Genomic DNA, 26,505 nt, shown 5'->3' on the forward strand with positions numbered 1-26,505 from the left:
TTCAAGTCCAAGGAGGGTTTTAACATTAGGGCTGAAAGAGAAAGGATCTCTCGGTGCAGTATTATATACTGCAGGGTCAGGAATGCTCTGCAACGATTAGATATAACCACACCCCTGAGCTCGTATTTCACTATGCTTGCTATTTTCAATTACGGTGTCTGGAGCCGCGCACTCACTTCATCAGATTTGTTTAGGGCACATTATAAAGTGTAATTTGGTTTAAACAATAATATTTTTAATATATATTATGATGTGGAAAATACTTTTTACTTCACAAATAAAAATGTCTTTACTTGTACTATCACAGTGAGCAAGATTCCTCTAAGCAGCATAGTGCATACATAATAGAGCAATGTGCCTTGCGTGTACCTGTGTGCAACATACGTTACAATATGGCGGCATACATAGGAATATCAAGCACAGGTACAACATTGTAATTGAAAACACTTTTTTTAAACAATTTGGGTCAGCTTCCAAGATGGCATAGACATCTGTGCTTACTTGCGTTTCATTAATCAGAAGGAGTTAGATTTAAGGATTTTAGCTTTCAGGTGTTAAGTGTCCCTTTAAATAACTTCACGTGCATGAACACAACGCCCTCTAGTTGGGAAAAACTGTCAAATACAGAGACAGCCTTCAAGGGCTTAGAAATTTGCATATGAGCCTACCTAGGTTTAGCTTTTAACTAAGAATAACAAGTAACAAAGCAAATTTGATGATAAAAGTAAATTAGAAAGTTGTTTAAAATTACATGCCCTATCTGGATCATGAAAGTTTAATTTGGACTTTACTATCCCTTTAAAGGGACAGTATACACTCATTTTCATATAACTGCATGTAATAGACACTACTATAAAGAATAATATGCACAGATACTGATATAAAAATCCAGTATAAAACTGTTTAAAAACTTACTTAGAAGCTGTAAGTTTGGCTCTGTTGAAAAGGTAGCTGGAAAGCCCACTGCAAGTGGCAAATAAGACACTCCCCCCCCCCCTCCCCCTTCTTTTGCATATGAAAAGACCCTTTACACAAACAGGAGCAAGCTGGAGTAGGTAGTCGAGCGTATTCACATAAAACTTTGGGGCTTGGTTAGGAGTCTGAAAATCAGAGCAATGTTATTTAAAAATAAGCAAAACTACACATTAATTTAAAAAAAAAACTTTATGGGCTATATAAATAGATCATCTACAAAACATTTATGCAAAGAAAAAATGAGTGTATAATGTCCCTTTAAAGAACATCATATACAATTTTGTATACAATTAACTAAAACGTAATACAAATTCATATTAAAAATTACACAAATCTGCTCCTTATTAATTACAATTCCAAATACGCCCATCACATTATTGTAAAAGTCTCAGTCTGCAGATAAAAAAGATACTTTATCATTTTTGTATTGTACACTTGAGCAACATCACAATAATGTGATTTTATGCCTTTAAACCCATTGAGAAGGTTTTAATCATATAAAGGTAGAAAACCCACTCTGCAATATACTTTCATTGTTTATTTTGTCCCTTTTTTTGCGGAATTTAATTTTGAAGTGTGGTCTTTCTAATTCCCGTTAAAAGTGTAAGTGTAGACTTTAGACTTGCTAGACTTAACACTGCTATATTACATTGTTGGTTGAGCACTCTGCTGACCCATTTATAACTGTCCATAATTTTAGCCTCAGCAGAGGAAACCTAGGTTACAACGTAGCAGTGCCCATTGCTTTACTGACACTAAACCTTTACACTTCATTTAATTATTTAAACAATATCATTTTGAATCATTCTGTCTAGTATTTATTTAGTGCCCCTTAACATTTCCTATGATTTTAGTGATTGTTCAAGACAAACTGTCAAATTCCATTCAAATTTGTACATTCACAAGCAAAAATAATTAAAAAAAAATTAAATTTAACATAAAATGTTTATTTGACCCTAATTATTGACAAATCTGACTTCTCTTGCACAGTGGGAAATGTCGGGTTCCAGCTTGGTGTGACAGAATTCTGTGGCGGGGAACAAATATCAAGCAACTAAAATATCGTAGTCATATGGACTTGAAAACAAGTGACCACAAACCAGTCAGCTCACTATTCAACATTGGGGTAATGGTTTTACTTCTTCTTTTTTTTTTTTTTTTTTCTTTTGTGCGAGTTTCTTTTCCGCACCAAAAAACAAGTTCTGAAATTTATAGTTAGAAGGTGTGATATGCTTAGCAATGTGTATAAATTCTGTAAATGTATCCAAGCCAAACCAATTTTATGTTTTGTAAATCTCAATTAGCTGATGCATCAGCAGCTGTTTTGGCGTAATAAGTGGGGAGGGAGATTAGCAGCGTTAATAGTTAAAGGGACATTAAACTCAAAATGTAATTCCCCACAAAATGTTTAATTATAAATAGTGAAACAACTTTGTACTGAACTTTCATTATTTATTTTGGCTTATTTTCCTCTAATTTAAATATTGAAACTGTAGTTTTTTTCCACTCTCCCCAGGCAAGCTGCATCCATGAAACTAGGGCTAATTTCTAAGTCGTCCCGCACAATTGGACGACTGGGTTTTTCAAGGGATATATATATATATATATATGTAACAGAAGCAAATGCACTCTCAGGTCTTCCACAAAATTCTTTAATGGAACGTTTTCGGGGTTCACAACCCCTTCATCAGCATCAAAACATAAGCAAAATTCAAACAATTTATAGTGTTTCCAACAATTCTCACCAAACAAGTGTTACTCCAAAAGTGCGCCAAACATTGCTTACGACACATCCAGATGGAGGTGATATCCCCCACCTTGGTTGTGGAAGCCTGGCCCCTGAGGTATTATTACCCACTTTTGCACCTTAGACCTTTCATTGGGAATCCATTAAATTACCTCTTAGTGTGAAGGAGTAACAAGATGGACTATCCCTACTTGTTCATACTTGGTCCCTTATAAGTTGGCCTAATCGATCTTTTCATATATAGAATATGAAGGAGTAACAAGATGGACTATCCCTACTTGTTCATACTTGGTCCCTTATAAGTTGGCCTAATCGATCTTTTCATATATAGAATATGAAGGAGTAACAAGATGGACGGTCTCTATCTGTTCATAGCTGGTCCCTTATAAGCTGGCCTAATCTATCTCTTTATGTATATGTGATAATGATGAATGTATTCTAGATGTAAATAAGATCTATTCCCACACATCACTATGCATTGTCTTAGAAAACGTAATAAGGCATTTCTGTGTGGCATATTGGGGTATCCATCATATCTTGTGTCTGGGTTATAGATATAAGTACACATTTATTTCTATATAAGCCTGAAAATCTATGTCTCTTTGAGAGTTCTCTGTTAGACTAGGTGCATATCTCTATTGGGCTTAGTATTTGCACATGGTCATAAGTAAACAGACGAATTGAGGTATAGATATACTAACCGGCTTTGGTAATGTGAAACAATCTTGTGCCCAATTAGTTATAGCACATTACCAATTTTCCTACATTCCTACTGGAAAATATACTCACATATTGTTGAAAATAGACCCTGTGGGTGTACAGTCAGTAAAGAGCTCCCTTAATATTCGCAGTCACTCAACATTGTCCTATTAACTGATAACCAACACAGCAAGAATTACCATTTCTCTGTATATAAGTCTAAACTTATACGTATCTATGTACATATATTATCGCTTCTTTTATGCATAAATGTGATTAAGAATGTTTATCACCTATAACCACATATATTAGTGTGCTGCAATATGCGATTTACCACAGTGTTCAAGACACGATTGATGAATGTTTACCATAACCATGGCTATAGTTGCCATGGTGATCTGTACACACAGTGACACTTGATCAGCCGATTAGAGATAATGTTACGGCGATCGAAGGGAGAATTTCAATATACCTAAGCATACATTAGCACCTGCTTACTTACCACATCTTATACACTATCATGTATGGGTTATTACTTGTTGACGAAATACACAACACTGTTTGTATGCTTAACACTATAATGCCGCGAAACCGGAAGTGAGACAACATCACTTCCGGTAGGCATCACCACGGTGGAACGCAAGATGCGTTCCACACCCGATGTTTGGCGCACTTTTGGAGTAACACTTGTTTGGTGAGAATTGTTGGAAACACTATAAATTGTTTACATTTTGCTTATGTTTTGATGCTGATGAAGGGGTTGTGAACCCCGAAAACGTTCCATTAAAGAATTTTGTGGAAGACCTGAGAGTGCATTTGCTTCTGTTACATATGCTACTTATATTTGCACCCAGGCTGCTGTCTCTTGGTGGGCTGAACTGGAAATTATTTGGATATATATATATTATTAGTTAACCTGTCTGTTTCCAGCTGAGACTGTGGACCCCATTTATCATTTGACGGGTGGACAAGAGTCCCAGCTATGGAACCTGTTCTGCCTGTGTTTGTGGCATGCAGTGCTGCCCCCTATTTCCTCGGAAGACCTGTCAATCACCTCGAACCAAGGAGTCTTATGATGTCTGCTTCTTAACTTGATACATGATAAATGGAGCCTTATGTACATTTAAGTTAGCAGATAGTATGTTGTATATGTTTTTTACTTAAAGGGACATTAAAGACAACATTTTTCATTCATGATCCAGATAGAGAATACAATTTTAAACAACATTTCAATTTACTTCTTTTATCTAATTTGCCTCATTCTTTAGGTATCCTTTGTTGAAGAAATAGCAATGCACATGGGTGAGCCAATCACACAAGGCATCTAATCAGCAGCTACTGATCCTATCTAAATATGCTTTTCAGAAAAGTATATCAAGAGAATGAAGCAAATTAGATAATAGAAGTAAATTGGAATGTTGTGAAAAATTATATTTTATATCTGAATCATGAAAGAATTTTCTTTTGGGTTTAATGTCCCTTTAATTTACACAAAATCGAATGTTTATTTTTATAGATTAAAATCTATTATATCAATTAATGGTGTATTTGGTAAATACAGGTATATTAAAGATAATTGTTACTTTTCTTCTTAAACGGGAAGAGTCCACAGCTGCATTTATTACTTTTGGGAATTCAGAACCTGGCCACCAGGAGGAGGCAAAGACACCCCAGCCAAAGGCTTCAAATACCTCCCCCACTTCCCTCATCCCCCAGTCATTCTTTGCCTTTAGTCACAGGAGGTTGGCAGAGAAGTGTCAGAAGTTTGAGAAATAGTCTCTTATGGAGGGTAGTACGCTTCGAAATGGGACTGGGGTATTAAGTAATCCTGTCAGTCTCTCAGTGAGAGCATGGGTGAAGGTTAGAGGTCGGAGATGCGGGAAGAGTCTTTCTGCTAAACCATCCCGACTCATATTAACAGCTCCTTGGCAATCAGCATTGACGAGATTCGCTGCCTGCTTCTATTCACTCAAGTCCATGTCAGAAGCGAGGCTACTTTCTGTCACACTTGAAGGGCCATGTTCCTGTTCCACTGCGTTGATTCCGGTTAGATCGTTTCATTTTATTTCAACATGTGAATGTAATGTTAACGAGAGAAGGTAGGGTCCCCGTGGGACTCCTTTTATCTTAAAATAGGAATCATGGGTTAATATCTCCTGAGGGGGTTAATGAACAGGGGGGACTTTAATCATGTTTGTTATGTGGTTCTATCTGCTAATGTGTAGTAATACTTAAGCTTATGGCTTCTCGGAACATAACAGCCTTATCATCAGTTGGCACGAACTCTTGAGATTTGCGCACCCTTTTTTGTGACTGGCACGGTGCACCTTGTCTTGTGACAGGGAGCGGTTACTTTGTTTTTTCCTCTTCCGTATACTGACTGTGTGGCGACAGAGAGAGTCTGCTCGATGGGTATCTGGTTCACAGGAGGTGGTGAGTGCCCCAGCCATTGGGGGTGTAAAAGGTGTGCCAGTTAGAGTTTGTCTTTTTTGCAATCCCAAGATTATGGAGGATTCTGATTTTTTTTTTAGACACGTATGTGTCTGATACAGAGAATGCATCTTGTGATGAATATGAAATGACCTGGGTTATCCATGCCCATCAGTTATGTTCCGATTGCCGTTCTAGAGTACTCTCGTCTCCCGAATCAGGGACCTTAGAGTGCGTTGAGCCATCTGCCCCCGAGGATTCCATGTCTTGTGAGGCGCGTGTCCCAGAACCTTCCTTTGCTATGCGTGTCCCTATGGCCTTTACTCCTTCTCCGGAAGGTGGCTTGTTTACTCCAGAGTTTGCGGCACCATTCCGTATGGCCATATCCATGGCTCTGGCTCATTTATAGCTCTGAAGTGAAATATTTTTAAGATACTGTACATGTTCTGTTAACCAGGGCCCATCGGGCGTGGGATCGCCCGATTCAGTTCGGCCTCCTGGGAAAGCGTTAGCCTATGAGGCTTCAGGGGCCCAAACTCGTGGTCAGGGTTGTTTATTGATCCGGCGAGGGATAGTTTTGCCTTCCATTATAGGCTGGCATGTCTTCATGTCCTACTAAGACATGTTTTGGCAGTGCTAGAGTATTCCAGTCCTAGTGCGCCGAGGGATCCGAGGCCTTAGATACTGGATGGCAAGCTGGATAGATGTTTGGGGATGAAGCTAATCTCCTTGACGTCTCCGTTTTTTCTTTCTTTTATGTTTCGGTTCCAGACCTGAGATTGGGTGAATGGGGCCTCTGTTCGGCTGGTCCCGTTTGTGTATCCATTCACCTTGGGTGTTCAGCCACTGGTGCTGCCTTACTTTTATTTTGATCCAGGTAGGATGTGATTGATTTGTTTTTATTAAGCTTACGGCTGATATCATTTCCATTTTTGGGAATATTCTTTCTCTGGAACCGATACTTGCGATTTTGTGGTCCCGTGGGCACTTCCCCGGAAGTTGCGCACTTTTGAATAGAACGAAGTTATGTTTTTAAAGTTTATATTATCGAACTTTCGGGTCGATTTTTCTTGGACCTTAGACAGCTCTGGAGTGTCCTTGTACCAGGCAGGTACTGGTCAAGCGCTTTCTGTTACTTGGGTTCATGTCGCCCTTGTGGTGCTGATTTAAATCCTGTCGGATTCTAAATAGTCACTTGGCCTATCGATATGGACTGGGCTCGGATCGTACTACGAAGTATTGGGCCTAGTGCATAGATCCAACGCTTCTGGAAGGAAGGTTGTAAGCTCTGAACTAAGTTGGCCTTCTAGCCATTTGCTTGGGTTAAGGGTGTGTTTTGTTTTTTTTCCAGACGTCATAGTGGTTCCTAAGGGTCCCTTTGGAGTGTGGAGATGTGAATCTAGTATTCTGGGTGGTGGGCGTTTTGCGTCTTCACTTGCGGTTTCTGTCCGATGTTGACTCTTGTAGCCTAGTCGCATTACTTTTGCCGTGGCGAAGTCTCTTTCCTTCCCGTCTTGGGTTGGGTCATCTGTTCTGGAAGTGTGGGCAAGTCCTCCCTTTGCTCAGAGTTTTTGTTTGCTCTAGTACGTGGAGCTGCGAGGCTCCCATCATTATTCCTGTTACAGGGTTTCGGGAGACTGAGCCTAAAAGGATCTCTGGAGATTGTCGTCTTCTCCATATAAGAACTACCATGTGTCATACCATGTTCTTCGACTCTCGGGTGCTATCCTTTGACCTTATTGCAGATCTAGCTTTTGGGCTTGGGGGTAGAAGGTCCAAGGTTGGTTACTGACTTTCGCCTTTCTGGGGTCAGGAAAATGACCATTTACCTTCACCAGCGTGTGGATCAGGTAGTTATGCCTATCTACAAGGGTTTACCTTGCGATCCAGGGGTACTGGGTACCAATTTCTTAAATTAGTCAGGAGTTCTTTTCAGACTCTTGGGTTTGAGGCTGGTGCTAGGTACCTTAAGTCTAAGGACTTTAGATGGTGAAAGGCTCTGTCTTGGCTGTGCTCCGAATTATAGGAGGCAGCTTTTGGGTTCCTCAGGAGATTAGATCTTTTGATCAGTTCCATTTTTCGAGGACTCTGGCTTAGGACCATGTCTCTTGCTTGGAACGGGCATGGACAGTTATGCTTACTCTTAGGGTTTGGTTCTCCTGCGTGTTCCTTTGAGGGGGATGGGGTTTCTGTCTCTCATGGGAGATACATATCTTCCTGAGGCTTAAGTTTGAGGTCTCTCTGACTGGTCCCTACCGGTCTTCTGGGACATCTGATGCTTCCTTGTAGACTCCAGTTGTCGTTTCAACTGGGCTGGCAGTATTGGTCGAAGGGTCTCGCCTCTATTGGTGGTGGTTTCCGTTGCTTTGGTTCCTTTTCTTCTCACCTAGGGTGAGGGATGGGTGTTTGCGTGTTCTCCTTGACTTGGAGTTACTTGGAGTTACCTCAGTATCTATGACGACCTTTGGGTCCTTGTTTTTTTCTTGCTTGGTAGGTTTTTTTTCCCCTTCCTTGCATACTCAGAATCTTGGAATAGGGAGATGTGGAGTAGTGGTTGGCTCCACCGTTCCTGAAGCAGGACGTTGTGGGTTTGAACCCTGGTACGGCTCCTGCTATATGCTGGATTCTGGTATTCGGATGCTGGGGGTCAGAGTACACTCTTACCTTGGGAAGGGTTCCTTCTTTATGGAAGACAGCAGTGTAGGGGTTCTTGCACCAGAGCACAAAGTTCCTGGCATGACTCGGATAGCATGCCGGTTTTAGTAGCGGTCAGAGTTCTACTCAGGGGTTTTGCTATCTTGTAGATCCATCCTTTTCTTCCAGAGGTCTGGGACTCTTGTCTTTGGTCTTTAACCAACCTTTGGACTGGGACCATTACCCTGGAGGGAAGGTCAGGGATCGGTTTGCTCTAGGCAGTGTTGACCGTTTAGTCTGTCCTCCCTTTCGATGGAAGGACTTTTGATGCCCATTTCTCTCTGGTGGCTTCTGCTGCTGGGATGGGTTGCTCCTTGAAGCCCGGTATTTTCTGGTCGGGAGCTGTTGACTAGATTTTTCGGCGCTACTTGGTGGGTTGAGTCCCACAATGGCTTAGGGTCAGCTTTGCTGCCTGGAGGCTGGTCATTGCAAGTTCTTGTTTACAGGTGGCTCTGTGTTCTGTTGGAGAGCTGTTTTTTAGCTGCTGGGACAGTTATCTTGTGTTTGCTTGCCTATGCTTGTCTAGCCTGACGGTTTTCGACTTGACTATGATGCAATAGAGAACTCGTGGTTTTCTGGAACACCATATGTGGTATGGTGCCGTGTCAGGGATATGAGGGTGGCCCTCTGGTCATCTTAGAGTTTGGATTTCTTTCTGGCCCTTGTCCTTCTAGGGAGTTCGTCTCCCTGGGCAAGGGTACTGTGGCAACCTTGAGTTGCTCTAAGTTTGATTAATGAGCCTGTGTTAGATGGTCCTTTGGATCTCTTTTGAGGTTATCTATGCTCCCTCTTGGGGGTAGATGGAGGTTCTTGGCCTTTTGGTCGGGGGTTCTTTTGTGGGAGTCGAGAGCCGCAGGGCTGGCTCCTCGGAGGCTTTGTGCTCAGCAGGGTCTGAATGGTCTCTAGCACGGCTTTACAGGTTATATAACTGATGAGCAGTTACCTGGGCTTCCGTTTTTTCCCTTGTCGTTTCAAATTTTTTAAAGGGTGTCGGGTAATTTTAGGCCGTGGTGCCTTTTGAAGGGGCCGCCTTTTTGTACCCACCCTTTGTTTGCATTTAGTGTCCTCTAGCTTGGGTATTGCTTTCCCAAAAGTAATGAATGCAGCTGTGGACTTTAACCGTTTAAGAAGAAAAACATAAATTATGCTTACCTGATAATTTTCTTTTCTTCTGACGGGTAGAGTCCACAGCTCCCGCCCGCATTTTGTCTGAGGCGGCAGTACATTTATGTTCTTCTGGCACCTTTTTCACCCTGATATTTCTCCTACTGTTCCTTGTTCCCTTGTTAGAATGACTGGGGGATGAGGGGAGTGGGGGAGGTATTTGAAGCTTTTGGCTGGGGTGTCTTCCTCCTGGTGGCCAGGTTCTGAATTCCCAAAAGTAATGAATGCAGCTATGGACTCTTCCCATCAGAAGAAAAGAAAATTATCAGGTAAGAATAATTTGTTTTTGGAATAATTTGCATTGCAATATTGACTTGTTTGGTTAGAGAGTAGTTTGCAATTTGAAAGTTTTGCATACACTGCATATTTAATTCTAGCGTCCTGTCCCAACAGGTAAAGGTTGTGGATGAGCGCCGGTACAGAAAGGCATTTGAGGATATTGTACGCATGATGGACAGAATGGAGAATGATTTTCTTCCATCGTTAAAACTGAGTAGGACAGAAGTGAGTATCCAAAGTTAAGCTGACACTGATTATATCACTCCTATTTTACAGCTTAAAATCTTTGTTAATGTTATCCAAACTATATAATAAAAACATGTTGGTTAGCAAGGGAAATAGATGGCTAAAATTAACAATGTGTTTAACTCGGTAAAAGGGTTTAATACATAGCTAAAGTTTTGCTTGGGAGCTAAAACACATTATAACTCTTGAATAAGACAGGGTTGGTGACTAGTAGCTACATGCGTATGATGCTTATGATTGTAAGTTTTGTGTCATTGGTTCACCAGGTTCAAATTAAAACTCCTTTTTTCAGTTTGCTTCTCTGTAAATCCTTTTAAAGGGACACTGAACCCAAATTTTTTCTTTCGTGATTCAGATAGAGCATGCAATTTTAAGCAACTATCTAATTTACTCCTAGTATCACATTTTCTTCATTCTCTCGGTATCTTTGTTTGAAAAGCAAGAATGTAAGTTTAGTTGCCGGCCCATTTTTGGTGAACAACCTGGGTTGTTCTTGCTGATTGGTGGATAAATTCACCCACCAATAAAAAAGTGCTGTCCAGTGTACTGAACCAAAAATTGACTGGCTTCTTAGTTTAGATGCCTTCTTTTTCAAATAAAGATAGCAAGAGAAAGAAGAAAAATTGATAATAGGAGTAAATTAGAAAGTTGTTTAAAATTGCATGCTCTATCTGAATCACGAAAGAAAAAATTTGGGTTCAGTGTCTCATATAATAAAATCAAAGATAGTATGATTTATTCCTCAGTACATATCTAATAAAAATGATATGCAGATGGAAATCTCTTTATCACATTAGGGACAATAAAGTGTAAACAAACTGTCAAGAAACAGAAATGAGTCTCTATATAGATATATCCCACTTGTGGCAGAGGACCCAAACGGTTGTGGGAAGGTGTATCTATGGCTCAGATGTTGAAGATGGAACTGGAACAGGCTGCATTTTCCTCACATCAAAATGTCGTCGAGTCTAGAAAAATGAGGAAAAAGGAGAGGCGCTTGTGTGTACCAGTATGGAACAGGTTAATCGACCTAGGATCCCCAATCAAGGGTACTCACATTTCTATGGAGCACTCAGATAGTGCTATTAGCAACAGGCTGGATATTTTACAGCAACCCAGCTCACTGATCTCCCCGAGGCAGGAACAGGAAAACTGGAATGCTGGATGCCTTACCAATTAATAGTACAAAAAATACATACACCTGGGAACCACCCCCTCAGAGGTGAGTTCCCAGCCACTTAACCCATCGTTTGCTGTGTATTTCGTTAATTTACCTCCATATATTAAAAAAAGCTTTGTAAATAGCAATCTAATATAAATATATATATATATATATATATATATATATATATATATATATATATATAAAAATAAGAGGTATATACATACAGATGATAATAAACGTATAAATATATAAATGATATATGTCAAGTATTACGGATGATCGTCAGTGCTCGTACACCTTAAGATCGGATTATGTTATAGTTATCAAAACGATTGTAGTTCATATGATACTCATCTATAAACAACTCTCTTACCTGTCTATTTGGCTAACGTGTGTATATATCAATAACAACTGAGTGTCCATAGTAATATAATCATTTGTTCCATCTATGAATAAGAACTGCTGGTTGTCGTCAGAGTGGGCGTGTGAAGGGGAGGGGATTGATGTCACTGGGTATGAATGGCCAATAGCCAATGTGTGGGAGGAAGCAATGTAGTCAGTTTTCCATAATATGTGACTGATAGGTATTAAGTAAGAAAAAAATGGTAAGAATAATAAGAAACATAACTGGGAATATAATAGACCACAAGCTCATTGCTCAAACAACACAACCTGGCAATGTGCAACTGAAAAACACGTAAAGTCATGTGACAACAAATGTACCCAAAGACATGGTTATAAGGAGAAAGGGAGGGATAATAGAAAACGTCACTGGGGATGTGAAAGACTACGAGGTGGTGTATTGTTGTTTGTTGAAACTATGGGCGTGTTTATAAGAAAGCTAGATATCAGCTCTATAATTGTAGAGCTTCTATTATGTCAAAGTTAATACAAGCTCCTTAAATATATTGTATGTGTCACATATGTGCCAGTGATGGTCATAGTGTTGGCTATATAACAATGTTAGAGTCTAAATGCAGATCAGAAATGTATATGTAGACACACTAATAGTATACACCTAGTCCAATCTGTATCCAGTATATAGCCGTCTACAATCAACACAAAAACGTGATAAATGTAATAGAGCCGGCCCATTTTTAGTTCAGCACCTAGGTAGCGCTTGCTAATTGGTTTGCTACATTTAGCCACAAGTGCTACCCAGGTGCTGAACGAAAAATGGGCTGGCTCTAATGCTTTCAGTACTGCTTTTTCAAATCAAGATAGCATGAGAACAAAGAAAAATTGATAATAGGAGTAAATTTGAAAGTTTAAAATCTCATGCTCTGTCTGAATCATGAAAGAAAACAATTGGGCTTAGTGTCCCTTTAAATGCAGCGGAATCAATCACCTCATTAAGACCTTTTGGAAAAAGAGATTGAACCTTTATATCCAAAAAGTTTCTCTTTGTCTTAATTTGGTGTACCTGTTATATTTATGAGATGATGGAATGTGTTCAATGGGAGTGATATGGTAACTGCAAGGTTCTCCTTAGTGTGTCTGTACATAGTGTCTAGGCACACTATGGAGAAGGGACTTCTTTTCAATGTTACGCAAATGTTCACTCCATCTGGTGCGGACTTTGCGGGTAGTGCGGCCTAGATATTGTAGGCCACATTTGCATGATAACGCATACAACACGAAAGATGTGTTACACGTGATCCGACTCTTGATCTTGGACACCTCTTCCGTGGTGTTTGCAGATGCAGTCACTGTTTTAGGTGTTATATATTTACACATTGAACATCTCGGATGACCACATCTATAAATTCCTGAAGATAGGTTTTTGGGTGTCAACTTTTTAGCCCCTTCTCTTTTGGTCATTACTATATCGCTTGGTGCAAGTTTTTGTTTCAGGGTAGGGGCTCTCCTAAAAGTCATGAGAGGTTGATCTTCTAAGATCTGTTTTAAGGATGGGGTCCTTCTGTAAAATATGCCAATGTTTGGCTAATGGTTTTTTAATGGCTCTATGGTTTGAACTATACTAGTTATGAACCTAGGTTGTGAAATATTTTCAAATTCTTTGTTCAAAATAGTATTTCTTGGTTTACCCTTAAGTATTGTAGTTCTATCCAAGTCTCTAGCTCTTTCTTGGCTCTTTTTGATAAGAGGGGGGGGGGGGATATCCTATTGCCAAGAATCTATCTACTAGAATTGGAGATTGTTTGTCGTATGTTTGTAATGCACTGCAATTTCTCCTAATTCTGTTGAATTGACTAAACGGGATATTCGTTTTCCAACTTTTCAAATGATAGCTTGTGAAGTGTAAAAAATTATTGCTATCAACTTTCTTGAAGAAAGTGGAAGTACAAATCTCACCTCCAGACCCCCAATGCAAAGAGATATCCAAAAATTCTATTTGATGTGACTGGATACTGGATGTAAATGTTCAACCCATCTCATTATCATTTAAATGTTTAACAAAAAATTCGGCTTCCAGTGCTGTTCCGTCCCAGATGAAGAGCAGGTCATCTATGTAACGGCCATAGAACACCAGGTTACGCGCCCAGCTGGAACCTTAAATGTAATGTTCCTCAAATGCTCCCATATAAAGGTTAGCAAAGCTGGGCGCGAACCTGGTGCCCATGGCGGTACCTCTGACCTGCAGATAAAATTCATCTAGGAACTGGAAGTAGTTGTTTTTTTAATATGAATTGTATTATAGTTATTAGAAAGCCCTCCTGTGGTAATGGCATATATATGTCTTCACTTAAATAAGATTGGATCACCTTTACCCCAATGTCATGTGGGATGTTGGAGTACAAGGCTCCAACATCACACGTGAGCCATAAATAGGTACCTTTTAAACTATATGTTGAGTTTATTGAGGAGATCAGTGGTGTCACGGATGTAAGAGTGCAAATGGATAACATCTTTTTGGAGATATAAATCTATATATTTCAAAAGCCTATTCATGCCCACAATGATGAGTCTTCCTGGAGGTTTAATACTGTCCTTGTGGATCTTAGGAAGATGGTAGTAGAAGGGTATGCTGGGATGGTCAGGCATGAGGTATCAATATTATTTTTATATATATATATATATATATACGGTATATATATATATATATATATATATATATATATATATATATATATTAGATTTTTACAAAGCTTTTTTTTAATATATGAAGGTAAATTAAGTAACGAAATATACACAGCAAACGAAGGGTTAAGGGGCTGGGAACTCACCTCTGAGGGGGTGGTTCCCAGGTGTATGCATTTTTTGTACTATTGATTGGTAAGGCTTGTGTATTTAAAGGCCATTAACAGTTTGTACTACATGCCTGATGAAACAGTGTTCTGAAGCGCAGAAAAACGCATTGCAATTGTTTGAGGGCTGCTAGCATATCCTACCTTATGGTTCCTGTTTTTTTTTGTCTGTAATTTTAATAAATTTTATTTTATATTGGAACCTTGCCTTGCCTGCCTACCATTTACCAATCACTCCCACTGGGAGCTATGAATTGCGGATATTTCCTATTTGAGTTCCTGGTGATCCAGAGTTCCAGCATTCCAGTTTTCCTGCCTCAGGGAGATCAGTGAGCCTGGTTGCTGTAAAATATTCAGCCTGTGTCTAATAGCACTGTCTGAGTACTCCACAGAAATGTGCGTACCCTGGATTGGGGATCCTAGGTCGATTAACCTGTTCCATACTGGTACACACAAGCACCTCTCCTTTTTCCAAATATTTCTCAACTATGTTCCACATGCCTTGATAAAGTTGCAACATCTAAAACTAAGGGGATGTCTAGTACTACTGAACCGTCCACCTCTGAGGGCTCCCCGTCCCATGAGTTGCGTTCCCTGCTTTCATATCCGAGTGCACATGCAGCGCCCCAGAGTCCAACCATTACTCCTATGGGAGAGATTTGTTGGCCGCAGATCAGCTGCAAACGGCAGTATTGAAAGTGATCCATGCCTTACCACGTTCTGTTAATCGCAAGCGTAGGGCGTATCATGGCGGTCCAGCCCAGGGGTTGTCTACGCCTATGGAAATATCAGAGGCGTTATACGATAACGAGGCCCACTCCGACTCTTCAGAGGAGGCTCCTTCTTGGTCGGAGACCGTGTCATCTCATCCTCCGGCTGTGGAGGAGCCTGACTTTAGGTTTAGGCTGGAGAATTTGCACTTTTTGCTGAAGCAAGTGCTTGCTACTCTGGAGGTCCTGGAACCAAAGTTTCCGGAGCAACCTTCAACTCCTAAGCTTGATAAGGTATACGAGGACAGGGTGGTGCCCCAGACCTTCCCGGTTCCTGTTAAGATTGCTAATCTTATTAACAATGAAGGGGAGCGATTAGGTTCTTCCTTTAAGAAACTGTTCCCCGTTCCGGACTCCCAGCTCAAGTTTTGGGGGACTGTCCCTAAGATGGATGGTGCCATCTCTACGCTTGCAAAGCGGATGACTATTCCTCTTGAGGATAGTTCGTCGTTTAAAGAGTCCATTGATAAAAAGTTGGAAAACATGTTAAGTAAAATGTTTCAACACACAAGGTTTGTTTTTCAACCGGCAGCGGCTGTAGCCGCGGTTGCCAGAGCTGCGACATATTGGTGTGAATCCCTGTGTGATATGGTCAAGAGGGATACAAGATAAGATTAAGGCGTTGAAGGTCACCAAGTCTTTCATTTGTGACGCCAATATGCAAATTATTCGCCTGAACACAAAGGTTTTAGGATTCTCTGTTTTAGCTCGCAGGGCTCTGTGGCTAAATTCTTGGACTGCGAACATGACCTCTAAGTCGAGGCTGTTGTTCCCTGCCTTTTCAAGGGAAGATTCTGTTCGGTCATTCGATCATATCAACAATTACGGGAGGCGAGAGAGCTTTCCAACCGCAAGATAAAAAGGCTAATCATAAAGGGTCTACTTTTCGTCCCTTTCGTGCGGAGAAGGCCAGCACCAGCGACCCGCTGCGAAAGCAGATCAGTCCAAGGGAACTTGGAAGCCTGCTCAGTCTTGGAACAAGTCCAAGCAGAACAAGAAGCCCGCCGAGAAAAAATCAGCATGAAGGGACGGCCCCCCGACCGGTCCCCAGACCAAGTAGGGGGCAGATTGTCTCTCTTCTCCGAAGCCTGGTTGCAGGACGTTCAGGACCCTTGGGTTCTGAAGGTTGTCGCACAGGGTTACAGGATAGGATTCAGGTCCCATCCGACCAGGGGCAGATTCCTCCTGTCAAACCTGTCTTCAAGACCGGAAAAGAGAGTGGCCTTTCTAGAATGTGTGAGGGACCTCTCCTCTCTAGGTGTTATCGTACCAGTACCCCAAGCAGAAAGGGGTCTAGGGTATTATTCAAATCTTTTTTTGGTTCCAAAGAAGGAGGGCACGTTCCTCCCGATTCTGGACCTAAAGTGTTTAAACAAGTTTCTGACTTCCATCATTCAAAATGGAAATGATCAGATCTATTCTGCCCCTAGTTCAAGAGGGGCAGTTCATGACGACAGTAGACTTGAAGGATGCTTACCGTCATGTTCCAATTCACAGGGACCACTTAAAGTTCCTAATATTTGCGTTTCTGGACCAACACTTCCATTTTTTGGCCTTCCTTTTGGCCTGGCGACAGCCCCGAGAGTCTTCACGAAGGTTCTGGGGGCGCTTCTTGCAGTGGCCAGATCCAGAGGCATTGCTGTGGCGCCCTATTTGGACGACATCCTAGTCCAGACACCGTCGTTCAGCCTTGCAGAGGATCATTCAAAGGCTCTTCTTTTATTGCTCCAATCTCACAGTTGGAAGATCAACTCAGGAAAGAGTTCCCTGGTTCCCAGCAACAGGGTGGAGTTCCTAGCATGATAATACTCTATGTCCATGAAATATTTCTCACAGATAGACGCAATAAGATAGCGTCCACATGTCTTGCCCTTCAGTCTTACTCAAGCCCTTCAGTGGCTCAGTGTATGGAGATGACCGGGCTCATGGTTTCCAGCATAGACATCATCCCTTTCGCCAAGGTTCCATCTCGGACCTCTTCAATTGTGCATGTTGAGACAGTGGAACGGTGATCATTCAGATCTATCACAGCGGATATCCATGGATGCTCGGACCAGGAACTCCCTATCTTGGTGGATCCGTCCGGAGCATCTGTCCCTGTGGACATCCTTCCTGAGACCGTCCTGGGAGATTGTGACCACTGACGCGAGTCTGGCAGGATGGGGGGAGCTGTTTGGGTGCCAGGTTTACACAAGGAAAATGGACCCGGGGGAATCTCTTCTTCCCATCAATATTCTTAGAGCAATCTACAATGCTCTGAGGGTGTGGCCTCCTCTGGGGTCGTTCGGCTTCATCAGATTCCAGACCAACAACATTACCTCGGTGGCTTACATCAACAAACTTTCTCAGCAGGCAATCCTTCCATCCGGGGGAATGGTCTCTTCACCCCGAAGTGTTTGCGGAGATTTGTCTGAGATGGGGAACGTCGGAGATAGATCTCATGGCATCCAGACTCAATTGCAAGCTACCCTGATACGGGTTGAGGGATCCCCAGGTAGAGCTGATAGATGCCCTAGTGGTGCCTTGAGGATTCAGCCTAGCTTACATTTTTCCACCGTTACCACTTCTACCTTGTGTAGTGGCATGCATCAAGCAGGAGTGAGCTTCGGCCATCCTGATTGCTCCTTCGTGGCCGCAGAGGACGTGGTTTGTGGATCTGGTGGGGATGTCATCCTCTCCACCTTGGAGTTTACCCTGTTGCAGGGATCTGCTGGAACAGGGTCCCTTTCAACATCAAAATCTCGTTTCTCTGAGGCTGACTGCGTGGAGATTGAACGCTTAGTCTTAGCCAAGAGAGGTTTTTCCGACAGTGTGATTGACACTCTAGTTCAGGCAAGGAAGCTAGTCACTCGTCGCATCTACCATAAGTTGTGGAGGACTTACTTGTCCTGGTGTGGGAAATACGGATATCCTTGGCACAAGGTGAAGGTATCCAGGATTCTGTCTTTTCTCCAGGAAGGTTTGGTGAAGGGTCTTGTCACCAGTTCCTTAAAGGGACAGATTTCGGCTTTAGCAGTTTTGTTGCACAGGAGACTCGCTGAGCTTTTTGACATTCAATCTTTTGTTCAGGCTCTGTCTAGAATCAGACCTGTCTTTAGGCAGTCTGCTCCCCCATGGAGCTTAAACTTGGTCCTTAAGGTATTGCAGAGGGTTCTGTTTGAGCCTATGCATTCTATTGACATTAAGATTCTGTCCTGGAAGGTTTTCTTTCTGTTGGACATTGCATGGCACATCAAGTATCTGAGCTGGCTGCTTTACAATTCGAGTATCCTTATCTGGTCTTTCATGCGGATAAGGTTGTTCTTCGCACCAGTTTGAGTTTTCTTCCCAAGGTGGTGTCTAACCGTAACATCAATCAGGAAATAATTATTCCTTCTTTGTGTCCTAACCCTTCTTCTAAGGAGAGGTTACTTTATAATCTGGATGTGGTTCGGGCCTTAAAGTTCTATCTACAGGCTACGAAGGATTTCAGACAGTCTACCTCTTTTTGTGGTGCATTCTGGGAAGCGTAAGGAGCAGAGGGCCTCTTCTACCACTTTGTCCTTTTGGTTAAGGAGCTTGATTTGCTTGGCCTATGAGACAACGGGACATAAACCTCCTCAGACGATCACGGCTCATTCAACTAGAGCTGTGGCTTCGTTTTGGGCCTTCAAGAATGAGGCCTCTATGGAGCAAATTTGTAAGGCGGCTACCTGGTCCTCCTTACACACTTTTACAAAGTTTTACAAATTTTATGTCTTTGCTTCTGCGGAAGCTGTTTTTGGGAGAAAAAGGTTTTACAGGCTATGGTGCCCTCAGATTAGGGTCTGCCTTTTTACCCTCCCAATTTCATTCTGTGTCCTCTAAAGCTTGGGTATATGTTTCCCAAAAGTATTGAATTAAGCCATGGACTCTCCTCCCCTTTAGATAGAAATCATAAATACATTTTATTTCCATCGTGGGGAGGAGAGTCTACGGCTTCCGCCACTAACCCTGGTGGGCGGACCTAAATTTAATTTACCTTCTGGCACCATTTATACCCTGATATTTCTCCTACTGTTCCTTGTTCCTCGGCAGAATGACTGGGGGATGAGGGGAGTTGGGGAGGTATTTAAGCCTTTGGCTGGGGTGTCTTTGCCTCCTCCTGGTAGCCAGGCTCTTATTTCCCAAAAAGTAATGAATGAAGCCGTGGACTCTCCTCCCCACTATGGAAATAAAATGATCATGTAAGCATTATTTATGTTTTTGATATAGATCTAATTAAAAGATTAAATGTACAATGGGGCCCGTTAAGGACTAGGGAGTCACATATGAGATCATTCAGTAGTATCAGTTGCACAATCTGTTTTAGGAGTTATAATTCCATTACTTTTGTCGCAATATTTAGCTTCAGAATTTATATCTCTAAACATTTTAAAACTGGGAAGATTTAATTAACTTTAATAAAATGGACTAAGAATCCAGATGGGCATTAAAGCAGGGGATTTAAGTCATACTATCACAGCACTTAATCACAGTACTATCACTTAATTCTTAATTGTGAGAATCTCAGAAAATCTATTAATAAAAACATAATTTATGCTTACCTGATAAATTTATTTCTCTTGTAGTGTATCCAGTCCACAGATCATCCATTACTTATGGGATATTCTCCTTCCCAACAGGAAGTTGCAAGAGGATCACCCCAGCAGAGCTGCTATATAGCTCCTCCCCTAACTGCCATATCCAGTCATTCGACCGAAACAAACAGAGAAAGGAGAAACCATAGGGTGCAGTGGTGACTGTAGTTTAATAAAATTTTAGACCTGCCTTAAAATGACAGGGCGGGCCGTGGACTGGATACACTACAAGAGAAATAAATTTATCAGGTAAGCATAAATTATATTTTCTCTTGTTAAGTGTATCCAGTCCACGGATCATCCATTACTTATGGGATACCAATACCAAAGCTAAAGTACACGGATGATGGGAGGGACAAGGCAGGGATTAAGCGGAAGGAACTACTGCCTGAAGGACCTTTCTCCCAAAAACAGCCTCCGAAGAAGCAAAAGTATCAAATTTGTAAAATTTTTAAAAAGTGTGAAGCGAAGACCAAGTCGCGGCCTTGCAAATCTGTTCAACAGAGGCCTGATTTTTAAAGGCCCAGGAGGAAGCCACAGCTCTAGTAGAATGAGCTGTAATTCTGTCAGGGGTCTGCTGTCCAGCAGTCTCATAGGCTAGGCGTATAAAACTCCGAAGCCAAAAGGAAAGAGAGGTTGCCGAAGCTTTTTGACCTCTCTTCTGTCCAGAATAAATGACAAACAGGAAAGATGTTTGACGAAAATCTTTAGTAGCTTGTAAGTAAAACTTCAAGGCACGGACTACGTCCAGATTATGCAAAAGACGTTAATTCTTTGAAGAAGGATTAGGACACAATTATGGAACAACAATCTCTTGATTGATATTCTTGTTAGAAACCACCTCAGGTAAAAACCCAGGTTTGGTACGCAAAACCACCCCATCTGCATGAAAAATCAGATAAGGAGAATCACATTGTAAGGCAGATAGCTCAGAGACTCTCCGAGCCGAGGAAATAGCCATCAAAACAGATCTTTCCAAGATAAAAGCTTAATATCAATGGAATGAAGGGGTTCAAACGGAACTCCTTGAAGAACTTTAAGAACCAAGTTTAAGCTCCATGGGGGAGCAACAGATTTAAACACAGGCTTAATTCTAACCAAAGCCTGACAAAAAGCCTGGACGTCTGGATCTTCTGCCAGACGCTTGTGCAAAAGAATAGACAGAGCAGAAATCTGTCCCTTTAAGGAACTAGCTGATAATCCTTTGTCCAACCCTCTTGGAGAAAGGATAATATCCTAGGAATCCTAACCTTACTCCATGAGTAATTCTTGGATTCACACCAGTAAAGATATGTACGCCATATCTTGTGATAGATTTTCCTGGTAACAGGCTTTCGTGCCTGTATTAAGGTATCAGTGACTGACTCGGAGAAGCCACGCTTTGATAGAATCAAGCGTTCAATCTCCATGCAGTCAGTCTCAGAGAAATTAGATTTGGATGATTGAAAGGACCTTGTATTATAAGGTCCTGTCTTAGAGGCAGAGTCCATGGTGGAAAGGATGACATGTCCACTAGGTCTGCATACCAGGTCCTGCGTGGCCACGTAGGCGCTATTAGAATCACCGATGCTCTCTCCTGTTTGATTTTGTCAATCAGTCGAGGGAGCAGAGGAAACGGTGGAACCACATAAGCCAGGTTGAAGAACCAAGGCGCTGCTAGAGCATCTATCAGCGTCGCTTCTGGGTCCCTGGACCTGGATCCGTAACAAGGAAGCTTGGCGTTCTGGCGAGACGCCATGAGATCCAACTCTGGTTTGCCCCAACAATGAATCAACTGAGCAAACACCTCCGGATGGATTTCCCACTCCCCCGGGTGAAAAGTCTGACGACTTAGAAAATCCGCCTCCCAGTTCTCCACGCCTGGGATATGGATTGCTGACAGGTGGCAAGAGTGAATCTCTGCCCAGCTAATTATTTTTGAGACTTCTATCATCACTAGGGAACTCCTGGTTCCCCCTTGATGGTTGATGTAAGCCACAGTCGTGATATTGTCCGACTGAAATCTGATGAACCTCAGTGTTGCTAACTGAGGCCAAGCCAGAAGAGCATTGAATATTGCTCTTAACTCCAGAATATTTATCGGAAGGAGTTTCTCCTCCTGAGTCCACGATCCCTGTGCCTTCAGGGAGTTCCAGACTGCACCCCAACCTAGAAGGCTGGCATCTTCCAATCTGACCTGCGAAAGGTCATACCCTTGGACAGGTGGACCCGAGACAACCACCAGAGAAGAGAATCTCTGGTCTCTAGATCCAGATTTAGCAGAGGGGACAAATCTGTGTAATCCCCATTCCACTGACTTAGCATGCATAATTGCAGCGGTCTGAGATGTAGGCACGCAAATGGCACTATGTCCATTGCCGCTACCATTAAGCCGATCACCTCCATACACAGAGCCACAAAAGGGCACGGAATGGAATGAAGAATACGGCAAGCATTTAGAAGCCTTGATAACCTGGACACCGTCAGGTAAATTTTCATCTCTACAGAATCTATAAGAGTCCCTAAGAAGGAGACTCTTGTGAGTGGGGATAGAGAACTCTTTTCCTCGTTCACTTTCCACCCTTGCGATCTCAGAAATGTCAGAACTATCTCTGAATGAGACTTGGCAATTTGAAGGCTTGACGCCTGTATCAGGATGTCGTCTAGATACGGAGTCACTGCTATGCCTCGCGGTCTTAGAACCGCCAGAAGTGAGCCCAGAACCTTCGTAAAGATTCTCGGGGCTATAGCCAACCCGAAGGGAAGAACTACAAATTGGTAATGCCTGTCTAGAAAGGCAAACCTTAGGAACCGATGATGATCTTTGTGAATCGGTATGTGAAGGTAGGCATCCTTTAAGTCCACTGTGGTCATGTACTGACCCTCTTGGATCATGGGTAGGATGGTCCGAATAGTCTCCATTTTGAAAGCTGGAACTCTGAGGAATTTGTTTAAGATCTTTAGATCCAAAATTGGTCTGAAGGTTCCCTCTTTTTTGGGAACCACAAACAGATTTGAATAAAAACCCTGTCCTTGTTCCGTCCGCTGAACTGAATGGATCACTCCCATTACTAGGAGGTCTTGCACACAGCGTAGGAATGCCTCTTTCTTTATCTGATTTGCAGATAACCTTGAAAGATGAAATCTCCCTTGTGGAGGGGAAGCCTTGAAGTCCAGAAGATATCCCTGAGATATGATCTCCAACGCCCAGGGATCCTGAACATCTCTTGCCCATGCCTGGGCGCAGAGAAAAAGTCTGCCCCCTACTAGATCCGTCGCCGGATAGGGGGCCGTTCCTTCATGCTGTCTTAGAGGCAGCAGCAGGCTTTCTGGCCTGCTTGCCTTTGTTCTCGGACTGGTTAGGTTTCCAGGCCTGCTTAGATTGAGCAAAAGTTCCTCTTGTCTTGAAGCGGAGGAAGTTGATGCTGCACCTGCCTTGGAATTTCGAAAGGCACGAAAATTAGACTGTTTGGCCTTTGATTTGGCCCTGTCCTGCGGAAGGGTATGACCCTTATCTCCAGTAATGTCAGCAATAATTTCTTTCAAACCAGGCCCGAATAAGGTCTGCCCCTTGAAAGGAATGTTGAGTAATTTAGACTTTGAAGTCACATCAGCTGACCAGGATTTGAGCCATAGCGCCCTACGCGCCTGGATGGTGAATCCTGAATTCTTAGCCGTTAGTTTAGTCAAATGAACAATGGCATCAGAAACAAATGAGTTAGCTAGCTTAAGAGTTCTAAGCTTGTCAACAATTTCGGTCAACGGAGCTGTATGGATGGCCTCTTCCAGGGCCTCAAACCAGAATGCCGCCGCAGCAGTGACAGGCACAATGCGTGCAAGTGGCTGTAAAATAAAACCTTGTTGAATAAACATTTTCTTAAGGTAACCCTCAAATTTTTTATCCATTGGATCTGAAAAAGCACAACTGTCCTCAACCGGGATAGTGGTACGCTTTGCTAAAGTAGAAACTGCTCCCTCCACCTTAGGGACAGTCTGCCATAAGTCCCGTGTAGTGGCATCTATTGGAAACATTTTTCTAAATATAGGAGGTGGGGAAAAGGACACACCGGGCCTATCCCATTCCTTACTAATAATTTCTGTAAGCCTTTTAGGTATTGGAAAAACATCAGTACTCACCGGCACTGCATAGTATTTATCCAGCCTACACAATTTCTCTGGCACTGCAATTGTCACAGTCATTCAGAGCAGCTAATACCTCCCCAAGCAATACACAGAGGTTCTCAAGCTTAAATTTAGAATTAGAAATCTCTGAATCAGGTCTCCCCGAATCAGAGACGTCACCCACAGACTGAAGCTCTCCGTCCTCAGGTTCTGCATATTGTGACGCAGTATCAGACATGGCTCTACAGCATCTACGCGCTCTGTATCTCGTCTAACCCCAGAGCTATCGCGCTTGCCTCTCAATTCAGGCAATCTGGATAATACCTCTGACAGGGTATTATTCATGATTGCAGCCATGTCCTGCATAGTAATCGCTATGGGCGTCCCTGATGTACTTGGCGCCATATTAGCGTGCGTCCCTTGAGCGGGAGGCGAAGGGTCTGACACGTGGGGAGAGTTAGTCGGCATAACTTCCACCTCGACAGACCCCTCTGGTGACAATTCTTTTATAGATAAAGACTGATCTTTACTGTTTAAGGTGAAATCAATACATTTAGTACACATTCTCCTATGGGGCTCCACCATGGCTTTTAAACATAATGAACAAGTATCCTCTGTTTCAGACATGTTTGTACAGACTAGCAATGAGACTAGCAAGCTTGGAAAACACTTTAAAGCAAGTTAACAAGCAATATAAAAAACGTTACTGTGCCTTTAAGAGAAACAAATTTTGACAAAATTTGAAATAACAGTGAAAAAAGGCAGTTACACTAACAAAATTTTTACAGTGTATGTAACAAGTCAGCAGAGCATTGCACCCACTTGCAAATGGATGATTAACCCCTTAATGCAATAAACAGATCAAAAAAACGACATAGACGTTTTTTAACAGACACAACAAAACTGCCACAGCTGAGCTGTGGATTACCTTCCCTATAAACTATTTTGGAAGTCTTTTTAGCCCTTTAGAGATGTCCTGTAGTATTCATGGGACTGCTGAGGGAATCTGGATGATTCATTTTGTAATTTTAACTGCGCAAAAAAGCTCTAAAATAGGCCCCTCCCACTCATTTTTACAACAGTGGGAAGCCTTAGTTAACTGTTTCTATGCAGAAAATAAGTCAGCCATGTGGAAAAAATTATGCCCCAATAAGTTTTATCACCAATGTACCTCAAAAAACGATTAAACATGCCAGCAAACTTTTTAAACATATTTTTTTTTTTAAAGAGTATGTATCTCTATTGATAAGCCTGATACCAGTCGCTTCTACTGCATTTAAGGCTTTACTACATTACTTCAGTATTAGCAGCATTTTCTTAGTCAAATTCCATTTCTTAGAAAATTATTTTACTGCACATACATTAATAAGCCTGATACCAGTCGCTTTCGCTGCATTTAAGGTTTTACTTACATTACTTCGGTATCAGCAGTATTTTCTTAGTCAATTCCATTCCTTAGAAAAATATTTTACTGCACATACCTTAGTTTCAGGAGACCCCGCACGCCATTCCCTTTCTGAAGTTACCCCACTCCTCAGAATGTGTGAGAAAAGCCAGTGGATCTTAGTTACTTCTGCTAAGATCATAGAAAACGCAGGCAGATTCTTCTTCCAAATACTGCCTGAGAAAAAACAGCACACTCCGGTGCCAATTAAAAATAACAAACTTTTGATTGAAGAATTAAGTATAAAACACCACACTCCTCTCACGACCTCCATCTATGTTGAGGGTTGCAAGAGAATGACTGGATATGGCAGTTAGAGGAGGAGCTATATAGCAGCTCTGCTGGGCTGATGATTCTCTTGCAACTTCCTGTTGGGAAGGAGAATATAAGTAATGGATGATCCGTGGACTGGATACACTTAACAAGAGAAATGTAGTTCTTGATAATGTTACGCATTAAATAAAATTTCTTTTCATTTTAGTTTGTGTTTGATAGAGTGCGGTTTCGACAGCTTCAAAAACAGACCCTCCAGATCCAAAACAATGGTCAGGTTCCGTGTCACTTCTCCTTTATCCCTAAACTCAATGATACTCAGTACTGTAAACCCTGGCTACGAGCGGAGCCCTGTGAAGGTTACCTGGAGCCAGGTAATGTATTTTTAGTACCGTAACGAGGTACAACACAAAATAGTGTGGGGTGTGTATATGTACAAAAAATATGAAAAAAATGCTGGAAGAGCTAACCTTGCACTATAAAAATGTGTCAATCGGTGCACATGCTAAGATAAAACAATACTGATCTATGTCAACTGTGCTTAGACATAAAATACAAAACTAGTGACCCAAAACAAATGGGTATTAATGGAATAATGAATAAACATTGTAAAATATTAGTCCCAAAAATTGAGTCTCAATCAGCAAGAGTGTCAAGTATGCACCGGGAAGAGGTAGCTCACTCCTTTTAAAGTCTTGATAAGGCGCTGAG

The 26,505-nt window shown here is 41.9% G+C and overlaps 1 protein-coding gene across 2 annotated transcripts in view; it reads left to right on the forward strand.

Annotated features, from left to right (window-relative positions):
* The window catches only part of OCRL (OCRL inositol polyphosphate-5-phosphatase), a 353,818-nt gene that overhangs the window by 265,365 nt on the left and 61,948 nt on the right, over positions 1-26,505 (forward strand). For both annotated transcript variants that reach the window (XM_053699401.1, XM_053699402.1), the window contains exons 15-17: positions 1,966-2,101; positions 10,103-10,213; positions 26,003-26,168. In XM_053699401.1, the coding sequence (XP_053555376.1) occupies positions 1,966-2,101; positions 10,103-10,213; positions 26,003-26,168 (413 nt within the window). The remainder of the gene's footprint in view (positions 1-1,965; positions 2,102-10,102; positions 10,214-26,002; positions 26,169-26,505) is intronic.

This window comes from Bombina bombina, chromosome 1 (genome assembly GCF_027579735.1).
Source record: "Bombina bombina isolate aBomBom1 chromosome 1, aBomBom1.pri, whole genome shotgun sequence".
NCBI classification, from domain to species: Eukaryota; Metazoa; Chordata; class Amphibia; order Anura; family Bombinatoridae; genus Bombina; species Bombina bombina.